The sequence below is a fragment of the Chiloscyllium punctatum genome, chromosome 15 (genome assembly GCF_047496795.1).
Source record: "Chiloscyllium punctatum isolate Juve2018m chromosome 15, sChiPun1.3, whole genome shotgun sequence".
Classification (NCBI taxonomy): Eukaryota; Metazoa; Chordata; class Chondrichthyes; order Orectolobiformes; family Hemiscylliidae; genus Chiloscyllium; species Chiloscyllium punctatum.
This window is the reverse complement of record NC_092753.1, coordinates 72,590,703-72,603,120: the sequence shown is the minus strand read 5'-3', so window position 1 is coordinate 72,603,120 and position 12,418 is coordinate 72,590,703. Positions and strand designations below refer to the sequence as shown.

At 38.8% G+C, this 12,418-nt stretch overlaps 1 protein-coding gene across 1 annotated transcript in view; it reads right to left on the bottom strand.

The window, feature by feature from the left end:
* Positions 1-12,418, bottom strand: part of traf3ip2l (TRAF3 interacting protein 2-like) — a 69,071-nt gene that overhangs the window by 25,931 nt on the left and 30,722 nt on the right. Inside the window, exon 2 of the mRNA XM_072585463.1 lies at positions 2,067-2,683. Within this exon, the coding sequence (XP_072441564.1) occupies positions 2,067-2,683 (617 nt within the window). The remainder of the gene's footprint in view (positions 1-2,066; positions 2,684-12,418) is intronic.

Below are 12,418 nucleotides of genomic sequence, written 5' to 3'. Positions count from 1 at the left end.
AGTAAAACTGGAGCTGAAAAAATTAAATTGAGGACGGACTGCAAAGTTTTGGCTTGTAGTCCCTTGGATATTCAACGTTAACAGATGTTATGACTGTTAGGGTGGATAGGGAAATAATTTCTTCCAGTGGGAGAAGTAGAAAACATTAGACAGTACAAAGACAACTTCTCACACAGTTTATGGAAATCCAGAACTCCCTTCTCTAATAGTTGTTCTAAGGATAGCATGAGTAAAGCTCAGTAAACTCAAAGTTTAAAATTTGAGAGGTATACATTTCTGATTAAGATTTTGGAACAAAAATGGATAGAGGGAATTGAGGTAGAGATTAGTCATTGAATTTTAATTGAATCGTGGGATAGGTTTGAGGGATCAAATGGCCTATTTCTGTATCAATTTAGTCAGATTAAGTAGCGTGCAAAACTGAATTGAGTTTTATGCGAGCAACAGGCTAAGCATCTGATCCTTAAAGGCATAGCATGCTGACGTACTTAAGCTTGTGGTTCTTATCTACTAGTTTGTGCTGCTTGAACTTTGTAACCCTGAAGATTTTCTTTGCATCATTATCATTCTGATATACAGATCAACAACTCAAGAGCAGCTAATTAATAGGAAATTATTTAAACTTTATATATCATCTCCAAGGCTTCAATGCACAAATCAGCAAGCCACTGATAGCAACATTTTGCACACTCGTACAGATAACGTTTTTAAAATATCAAAAGCCATTCATCCCAAATACTTATTAATTAGAACATATATAAATAACTGCTAAGAGGAAAAAGACAAATCAGATGTTAGCAAGCGATTTAGTCAATGTTCAAGGTATCACGAGATGATTAACACAGATGCTTTTAAGAGTAAGCTAAATAAACACAAGGAGGAAAAAGGAATGGAAAGATCAGATGATGGAATAAGTGGAGTGGAACATAAAGATTAGCGTAGACCTGTTAGGTTAAAAGGCCTGTTACTTGTTAAGAGCTTTCATGGATTTTTTCAGTCAAGTTGCATCTGAGTAGGCTGCCAAAACCAATTTAACAGAAAGGTAATGTAGTCAACTATGCAGATAGTTGATAAATAAGCTCATAAAAGGCATGCTGGATAGCAGAGGTGTTTGGCAGAATGGAATTATAAAAGAACAGATGGAGCTTTCATTGACAAACAAGAAACGGATTAAATGAGTATTGTTGTTTTAGAAATGTTGTTACCTACATTTCAGTGATGGGTTTACTTCTATTCTCATGTGATTTGTCCCTTCATTCAAAGAACATAATAATGGTGAAATGTTGACAACAGAAGAGTAGCAAACAGTGAGGAAGACCAATCAGCTTTAGAAAGGTAGGAGCGAGAGCTAGGTAAACAAGACACAATTTCCTCTTAAATGAATGCAAGGTGAGGGAAAGCAAGGACTGCGAGTATGAATTCAATGGAAAGGGACACAAATGTAGGTAAACAAAGACCTGTGGTGAATGGCTTGCATCAGTGGTGGCACACTTAAACTAGTAACCCAAGATTCCAAGGTAAGATTCAGTTGAAGGACCTAATACAGGCTAATGCTATCAAGGAATGTCATGTCTAGATGCAGTCTGTGTGATGTGACATTAAATTAAATCAAGGCCATGCCATCAGAAATGTTCATAAAATAAAATGAGTACAGTAGTCATAGGGAAGTTCTCCCTGCAGTCTGAATGACAACAGAAATGGCCATGTAATCTAGCTTAAGCACAAATTATCCACTGTGGCTGACTACAAAGAATAACAACTACACTTTGGAAATACCTGATTAGTTGTGGAAAACATTCACATATGCTGGAGGTAGGAAAGCTGCTAAATAAATGTCAGAGTTAAACACTTTGTATGTTGAGGAAACTTTTTTAAATATACAAATACTTCACCTATTTGCTGTGCATGGGAACGTGACACGAGATTCTCCAAATCATGTCTGTTCGGCTTGTTCAGCAGTTACTAAAACAAACTTACATTTATTTAATGCTAAAACATACTTCATAATGAATGCAACTCTAATCCCTCAATGTCAACGCACTGAAAAAGGAAAAAGCACAATTAACCTGGTGTCCCATAAGGAGGGAGGTCGACTCTGCCCAGAGGCGTAGGAGGAAAATGGCCAGGTTCAGGAACATACACAGAAACCCTAGGTCGACAAGGGTTTTGAGGCAGAGGGTGACCGGGTAGTTGAAATTGATATGACTGCAAAGGAAACCCGGGTTCAAGTTGCGATAGTCCAAGGCTGCTGTGCAATGAGGTTGGCAAGGATGGTCTAAAACTCCCACTCAGCGATACTTCGGTCATGCCAGTATTTGACAACCAGTTGTCAGATTTGTACGTATAACAATCTCCACAGTTGGAAACACAGGGAACATGCCAATTTTCAACATGTCCTGTAGGGGAAAAGTAAGGATATTCCTTTGGCTGGGTTGCAGCAGCAGCAGCAGCAGCAGCATAACTCTTAACATTCTCTGCAGAATGTGATGGGAGCTGCGAAAATTGTCCAGAATAATTCGAGAATCCTCTATCATTGGAGCAGCTAGTCTTTGGCATTGGACCAGCTGCAAAGTCAAAGGATTTGATCTCTGATGTTAAGAGAGAGTTCTCACTGTCTGTTTCATCATTTTCCTCCGGTCCGTTTTTTGATGATTTTGCATACTCTTGTGAAGGTTTTAGAAACCTGTAGACATTTGAAAAAAAAAACATTATGCCACACCTCATCCACAAATTGTTAAAACTGTTTTTTATTTGCAATGTACAGGTAAAAGCTAAATTATATAGTTTATGCTGGAAACAAAAATAACAGAATTATGCTCAACTTTGGTTTTAAAAGCCGAAATATTTGGAGATGAGAAACGTTGTTCAACAGTTTCGAATTCAGAGAAAAAGAAATGGAGTGCATTGAGTCTTGATTTCAAAATGAATGGAGAAAGGATGCTCAAATGAATGAGAAGAAATAGATTAGATAAGCACTAGACATTGTAACAGTGATAAGTTAGAGTCAAAAATATTTTCCGAGCATGTTTGGTATTTTGACCAAATCACATAGGAGGCTGGCATGACTAAAAACAAAATGTGCTTCTTTTCCTACAATGGAAAGGTGACCAAGAGAGAGATTCTGTACCAATAACCACATGGACAGTACTATACAAGCACAGTGAAAGTGGATACTACAGATGCTGGAGATGAGAGTCAAGATTAGAGAGGTGCTGGCAAAGCACAGCAGGTCAGGCAGCATCTGAGGAGCAGGAAAATTGATGTTTCGGGCAATTCCTGATGAAAGGATTTTGCCTGAAAGGTCAATTTTCCTGCTCCTCAGATGCTGCATGACCTGCCATGCTTTTCCAGCACCACGCTAATCTTGACTCAGTACTCTGCAAGCATCTACTGAATAATGTAGAATATTGCCTAGATATATCACAAGTATAAAGAATCAAAAGCAGGAAGAGGGCATTTGGCCAGTAAAGCCTGCCAGCCATTCAACAAGATCATGGCTGATCTGCCACAGTACCTCATAGCCCTCAACTCCATAATATTTCAAAAGTGTACTTGCCTCCTCTTTAAATACTTAGAGTAACCTAGCCTTCACAATGCTGTAGAAGAGAACTCAAGGCATTCACTGCCTCCTGAGAAAAGAAGCTCCTTTTCACCTCAGTTTCAAATAAGAACATTCCATTATTCTGTAACTGTCTCCTAGTTCGAAATTCCCTCACTAGTGGAAATATTTTCTCAAAAGCTACTTGTCAAGGTATCTCAAAATCTTGCATGCTTCAATAAAATCACCCCTCATTCTTCTAAACACAACTGAATCAAAGCCTAATATGCTGAGCCATTCTTGCTAAATTAACCACTTCATCCCAGGGATCAGTCTAATGAATCCTTTTTGAAAAACCCTCAATGTCAGTACCATCCTCTTTTAAATGAGGTCTAAGACCATGCACAGTAGGTACAAGGTGTGACCCCACCAACAACCTGCACAGCTGCAACAAGGTTATCCTACATTTAATCTTTAACCCCTTCCCTTGCAACAAAGGCCAAAATTCCATTTGCTTTAATTACTTGCTCTTAATTATCTGCCATTTTTTTGCCCACTCAATCAGCTTTTCCATATCCCCTTGCAAATAACTTACATCCTCATCACAAAATGCTATTCTAGCTACTTTTGTGTCATTAATAAGTTTGGATATATTACACTCTTCCTTCAAGTCGTTAATATGGAATGTAAATAGTTGAGGTCATAGGACTAACCCTTGCAGCGATTTTTGCAGATTTCCAACCTGCAAAAGACCCTTTAATCCCAACCCTGTCTATGTCAACCAAACCTCAATCCAAGCTAATACATTACCCCCTATACTGTGAACATTATATTTTGCAATGATCTTTTATGTGGCATCGTATCAAATGCCTCCAAATACACTACATCTACCAGTGCAGAACCATTATCAACTCTGCTAGTTATATCCTCAAACGATTCTGACAAATATTTCATACATTATTTCCCCTTCACAAAATGATGTTTGATTACATTAAGCTTAAATTCTTAATATTGAAACCTAGCATTTTCTGAAGGTGTTGATAAGGCCTCTTCTGCAGTACTGTGTGCAGTTCTGGCCACCCTGCTATAGGAAGGATATTATTAAACTGGAGAGGGTTCAAAAAGATATTGCTTGGAACAGAGGATTTGAGTTATAAGAAAAAAAAAGGCTAGATAGGCTGGGTCCTTTTTCATTCGAGCATAGGAGGCTGAGGGGGTGACCACATACAGATTTATAAAATCATGAGGGGAATACTTAAGGTGAATAGTAAGGGTCTTTTCTCTGGGAGTGGGGCAGTTCAAAATTAGGGGGCATATTTTTAAGGTAAAGGAGAAAGTTTTAAAAAAGACATGAAGGGCAACTTTTTTTTAAATATACAGAGTGTGGTTCGTGTGTGGAATGAACTGCCAGAGGAAGTGGTGTATGCAGGTATAGTTATGTTTAAAAAGATATTTGGATAAGTACATGAATAGGAAAGGTTTGGAGGGACATGGGCCAAAAGCAGGCAAGTGGGACCAGTTTAGTTTGGACACCTAGTCAGCATGGGTTAGTTTGACTGAAGGGTCTGTTTCCTTGTCATATGACTCTTCCATGTTACAGAGAAAAAAGCAGAACAAATACAGTTAGGAAACAATCGACTGGTTGTGCATCATTTCAAGGAGGAAAGAGGAGGAGAGGAAAGAAAAGGGGTGATTGGTAATCTAGTAAAAGTCTTCCAAATTATGAAAGGTTTCTGGTAGACAGCTGATATAGGAATATTTCCCCTTCTGGGGAAGAGCATTTATGAACAAGAAACAAGAATAGGCTCCTCGGCACTTTGAGAATACTCTGCCATACGATAAGATTAAAATTAAATGAGCCATGATCTTAATTCTACACTCCTGCATACCCCACAAAGGGAAAAATAGACAACATAGACAATAGGAGACACCTATGGGTGGTAAAATATACAATATTGGTTTTCCGTAATCAGAAAGTACATATTAACAGTTCAAGATGTGAGCGTGCAAATGATATGACACGATAATATAATCATGTGTATACATTTGACCATGATTTGATAAGATAGTCATTTATATCAACTGAATGTGATTGTAGGATATATAGTCAAGTGTACCTGAAATATGAAATATATGAATATGATTGGATGGAGAGGAGGTGAATAAATGTTTAACTTTTGATTGGAAATTATTACCTGTAAGAATATTCTATATGAAGTGTGGTATCTGTAAAAATAGCATAAGACCTTTGTTTTGGCAAAAAAAGATTTGAGCAATATGCAATTTTTGATTAAGTGCATTGCCCATGCATGTATGAATAAATGTTTTAACAATAAAAAAAATCCAAGTCTTGTTTGGTTTAAGAAATAACGAGTTATGAGGTGCATATCAGTCGATATCTAATGGCAGAGCAAACCCGATGTGCCAAATGGCCTAATTCTGCTCCTATATCTTATGAACTTTCACCTCTGATAATATTCTGTCTTCTTGGAATCAAGAATCTACCTAACTGTGCCTTGAAAATATTTAAAGATGACATATCCACGGCCTTTTAAAGGAAGGGAATTCAAAAGACTCAATGCTCAAAAATAAAATGCTCATCTTGGTCTGAAATGGGCAATCCCTTATTTTAAACTATGGACCAGAGTTCTAGATTCTCCCACAAGAGGAAACGTGCTTTCGACATTTCATCCAGACAACTCAAGGCCCTTCAGGATCTTATACATTTCAATTAAGTCACCTTCAAGTCTTCTAAACTTGAGGATGCAGGTCTAGTCGGTCTAGCCTTTCCTCATAAGGTAACCTGCTCACTCCAGGCATTAGCCTAGCAAAACCTTTCAAAATGTAAATATAAAGGCCGAGACAGATACTAAGAAATCCAACAGGGATTTATAGGAAAGAAATTTTACTCAGTGGTAGCAATGTGGAAATTGTCACATCAGCAACTGAAGCAAATCAAAAAGATATATTTAACTGGAAACTAGGCAAGCAAATGAAGGAGGAGGGAACAGATGGAAATTTAGATGAGAAAAGATGGGACATGATTTAACTTTATCATAAACACCCGTATGGACTTGTTGAGCTGAATGTTCTATTTGTGCCTTATATTCATACAAGAATGATTCAGGCCAGCTATTCAGTTACATCGTTTCTTGGTCTACCTAGCCAACCTGTCTCAGTCCCAAGCTCAAACTGCTCCTCCCACATGCCTTCTCCAAGTGTATTTGGTTCATTGGACATACTGTTTGCTCCCTTGATTCTAGTCTCAGAGTACCAATCTACTCAAGCAAAGATAGGTATTTCCAGACTTCAATGGACCTCTTGGGTCGTCAATTTCATTTTCAAAATTGTTACTCAAAAGAAATCCTTCAATCCCCAAATCATTGGCCTATTTCATCTTGAAATCTCTTTCGCACATTGTTGCACTCAAACCTCCATCCCCCTTTCCTGCAACTCCATAGTTGGACCTTGCCAATCAAGGTTCTTCTCGATCACTTCAATAGTGAATATCACAAATAGTTCAAAGTGACAAATTAAGTCCCAGAGATTTCAATCATGATGTATTTTTGTACCAGTTGACCACGTTCACCACAATCTTTCTCTAACAACTCTTCTCTATTGGCCAGCTCACTGAAATTATCCTCCACACGTCCCACTCATTGACTGAATGTAACAAGAGCATCTGCACCAACATTTCTCTTCTCACCCACATCCTGTTACCTCTGGAATTTCCCAGTCCACTATCTCTTCCTCTTTAAAGGTACTCCTTGGTAACATTTGCACACAGAATGAGAGGTAGACCAAGGTAACACTGTGGTTAAAAACAATGACTGCAGATGCTGGAAACCAGAGCCTAGATTAGAGTGGTGCAGGCAAAGCACAGCAGTTCAGGCAGCATCCGAGGAGCAGTAAAATCGACGTTTCGGGCAAAAGCCCTTCATCAGGAATACAGGCAGAGAGCCTGAAGGGTGGAGAGAAAAATGAGAGGAGGCTGGGGCTGGGGAGAAAGTAGCATAGAATACAATAGGTGAATGGGGGAGGGGATGAAGATGATAGGTCGGGGGGCACAGTCAGTTCTGAAGCCGACAAAAGCAATGAATAGGGAATTCAGCAAATTACAACTTCAACTAGGAATACTGACAAACAATGTTACAGATTGTGGAATAGAGGTAATATCCCTGGACTAATACTCCAGAAGATGAGGCATACAGATCCTACCACAGCAGATGCTGCAATTAAGTTCAATTTTTTAAAAAGCTGAAATGCAAAAGTAGTTCCAATAATGGTTGGCAAGAGACATCACATGTTAAAACATCCAGCTCACTAATGTCCATTAGAAAAGGAAACTGCCATTCTTACCTGGCCTGGCCTACATGTGATTCCAGATCCTCATGCCACCTTCTTCCTTACTCATTGAAGTAGCCTAGCAAGCCACTCAGCTCAAGGGCAATTTGGAATCAGCAACAAATGCTAATCTTGTCACAGTCAAAGAATACATCCAAAAAAAAGTATGTTTTCTTTGTTACCGAAAAAATATCAAGTTAGAAAGTGAAATTATCAGCTATCTTTAATGTGAAGTCAACTTAAGAGAGAAAGTTTCAGTGGAGGACACACTGAACCTTTGGGAGTGACTGAAGACAATGGCTTTGGTCTCACAAATAATTTAACTGAATGGAACTATAGTCCATCTAAGGCTAAATATCTCATAAACAATTTGTAAATACTGCTGTCAGTGAAGGAGATCAGAAAAGTTGAGCTGGGCATTATCAGTTTGGAGGTTTACCTCATGTCAGTGATAGCACACCAACTGCCTGCACTTGAGAAAAGTAACAGCCCAAGGACAAAACAATTTTGATGACCAATGCAAAATCAACACACTGGTGACCCCCTGAGCATAACAATGGAAAAAAAGTAATTGGAATAATTAAGGTAACTGTGACAAAAGCTGCAAAAGAGATGAAGAGAGGATATGCTCAGAGGCAGATGTAATTTTTGTTGTTCATTTGTCAGAAATGGGTGTCGCTGGCTGGGTTTGCATTTATTGCTTATATTGAGTTACCTTTGAACTGCAGATGCTGGAAATCAAAAACAAAAATAGGGTTCAATAATTTTAGGGCCCGAGCACCTTCTGCCATGACCTTACCCCACCCCCACACAACAGGTCTTGTCATCACGTGGGCCGCTATTGCAACCAACCCACTGGCCTTCTTAAATGACCTAGTAAAGCACCCAGTATAAGGCAACAGCTCACCTTCAGTTAGAGATGGGTAACAAATGCCAATTTGGCCAATACCACCCATTTCCCAAGAATGAACAACATTTTGGTGAGTTACAATTGTCACTTCCCACTTTTGAGTCTCCATACATCTTCCCACCGGCCTGTCTCTCCTATTTGTCTGATTATGGGCACCATGCAGGCTCACTGAACCTCTTGTATAAGAGCTCCCACCACAAAACCGCAAGCAAAATACTCAACCACTGGGGAGCTAACATTTATCAACTGAATGCATCAACATTTATAGGTATCTGATCACATGACAGTCAGAACACTGTTCAAATTTTCAGAAATATTTGAAATCAGAGTCCTACCCAAAATACACACACACAAAACCAATGTAAACATGAAACATTGAGATTGTGCATCTGCTGTGCAACTGGTTTTGTTCACAAGCAAAAAGATTTATTTTGGCCCCACAAAAACTAAAATTCAACACAATGCATAGAAGCTCTATTTATATTAGTAGCCAACAGTCATTTGCTTAAATTGAAACATTAGAAACAGAAGCAGTTGATCTTTCAGCCCCTCCAGCCTGTTCTGCAATTCACCAAGATTACAGCTGATCTGTTTGTGGCTTTAACTCCACCTACATATCTGCCCAACATTAGTGCAAAAGGTACATCATGTGCAAACAACAGATGATAATCAAAACTAAACTTGAAACTCTACACAGGCTCATTCAGATCTTGATGTACCTGCTCCAAAATTCACATTCCCAGTGCTGATTCCTTTTTTTTATTACAAAACAGGAATGTAAAGAATCCAATTTTGTTGCTTCGAATAACTTATTTTCTCTACGCCATGTCAAATCTATTACTTATTCCTCTTGCTGTGGTTATCTGCTGGAAACGTGGCTTTAAAAATGCAAAATCACTTTCAGGAACATCCTAGACATGGTATTGTTGTTGATCATTCAATTGCTGACAGGAAACACAACCACATTCATTTCCCTCCCTACAAACACCTTCTGCCTTTTCACTATTAGAAGAATCCAAAAATGTTTACCAGGGCTCAGCTTGCCTGCATTTATCCAGTAATCAGTTAGTAAAACTGTTGGTATTAAAATATTAGGAATTCCCTACTCAGCATTTGAATTGCAACACAATACTCAAATAATTAGCTCTAAGTCAGCCTCTGATCTTAAACTAAAGCAAAGTATCGCCCAAGAAGTGCATGTTAACTGCCCACATTTCCGGTTTCTTCAGTAAGGCCAGTTATCTCATCAGTATTTTAAATAAGTGATTCTAAGGCGATACAAATAATTGGAGTGATCATATCAGGATGTTTCAGACACTAAATTTTTAAACGGCTCTGAGTTGAATTATCTTCAAAGGAAGATGGAACACAAAATTGGGACAGCCTGCATCACAGGAAATAATCTTCTTTTATTGTGGAAAAGGTTATTAAATACCAAGAGTAAACAATAAAGATTAAATTAGTTTAGCATTTCTTAAAGTAAAATTAATGTAAAACAAGATTTGAAATTTGCACATTTATGCATGGAAGAAGAGATCCTGTCAAATCTACAGCACAGATAAATGAATTTTATTTTAAAATGTGGTTGATCATAAGGAATAGGAATGGGAGTAGACTGTTCAGCTCCTTGAACCTGCTCGGACAAGGATCATGGCTGATGTGACATTTCTCACATTCACTTTGCTGCTCTTCCCTGGTAACATTTGGTTCCCCTCCTGATCCGGAATCTATTTCAACAAGTCTACACAAAGACTCTACCTCCATAGCTCTGTAGCAAGGAGTTCCAAAGACTCTCAACCCGCTGATTAGGAGATGCCTCTTAATCTCACTCTTAAAATAGCCCCTCTTTGCTCTGAGATGATGTCCTCTGGCCCTAGACTCTCCCATGTGAGGAGACATCCTCTCTGCATTTACCCTGTCAAGCCCCTTATGAATTCTATATGTTTCAATGAGATCACCTGTCATTTCTTCTAAATTTCAATGAGTCCCAATGTGTTTGTCGAACAAACAAAGGATAATCATGCCATATGGGGACCATCCTAGTGAACGTTCTTTGAACTGCCTCCAAAATGAAAGATAACTATTCACAGTACTCCAGAATTGATCACCTACAATATAATCTCCTCGGAATGAGGGCCAACATCCCTATTAGCCTTCTGGTTTCCTGCTGCACCTGTGTTTCAAACCTCCAAGTCCCTGCAATTTTTCTCTATTTACACACTGTCACTTTGTTCTCCCTTCCAAAATGAACAGCTTCACATTTTCCCAAACTATACTGCATTTGCCCACTTATTCAATATCTCTGCAACCTCTCTCAAGTGTTTGTAACCTCATTGCATCTTGTCCATCTATTTTTATGTCATCTGCAAACATGGTGCATGCACTTCCTTCCTCCAAGTCATTAACACATATCTTAAAAAATTGGGGTCCTAGCACTGATCCCTGTGGAAATCCACTGAAAACCAAACTTAAAAAAAAAACCCATACTTGCTGTTTCCTGCTATTTAGCCAATTCTTTACAGGTAAAGCCTGTACTCATTGGATTTTAGAAGAAGCAAAGACCTTATTGAAACATGCAAGCTTCTTAGCAGGTATGACAGGGAGGTTGTGTCCCCTCGAGGGAGATTCTAGGACCAGAGGGCATAATCTCAGAATAGAAATTCCCATCTAAAACAGATGAAGTTCTTCTCTGAAACTGAATTAATCCGTGAAATTATCTACCTCAGAGAGCTGTAGAGGCTGGCTCATTTGATAAATTCAAGGCTGAGACAGGTTTTTAACCATTAACAGAATCAAATGTTATGGGGAAAAGCAGGAAAGTGAATTTGAGGATAATCAGATCAGCCATGAGATCATTGAATGACAGAGCAGGCTTGAGGGGTAGAATGGCTTACTTCTGCTCCTATGTCTTGTGGTCTCATCATTCTACTCCAACAGTAGAGTTTATGGTGCTTGCCCAGAATTCCCTCAGCACTTCAAGATCTCTCATTTTTTGGAATTCCAAGAACAATTACAGTACAAAATCCAGAGTGACTGGAGCACCAAGAAAATTAATAACGTCATCTAATTTACATATCCACCACCTTGGCCATGTCGCTCAAAATCAAACTAGTTTCGATGAATGACGCTCTGCATTCAGGAGAAGAGTTTAATATTAAATCCATGAAGATGCTCTGGTTTCTTTCTGCTTTATCTTTGCTATTTCAACTTCATTAGTATTACACATGATAATCTGTTACGTGTAGCAGTTATGTCACATCTGTATTTTTGTTTGCTAGGAGATGTTGCCCAAATTATGCATTTTCCAAGTTGTCTCTAATACCACAAGCCTTCCTAGTTTGGTATCATCCACAATACTTACCACTTTGTACTTCCTGAGCTGGGTTGCTTAAGTAAATGCTTATTGCTCTCCTTCAGCACCTCGCCCCATACAACCTTCAACAATTACTTTGGTGTTTCATATGAACATATGAGTTAGGAGCAAGAAAGACTATTCAGCCCTACAACCCTGCTGCACTGTCCAAGACAATTTGTACTAAGGCCTCAATTCCATTTTCTTTCCTACCACACCCCCCCCCCCCCCCCCACAGCACACACACATATATATGGACCTGTTCAATACATTT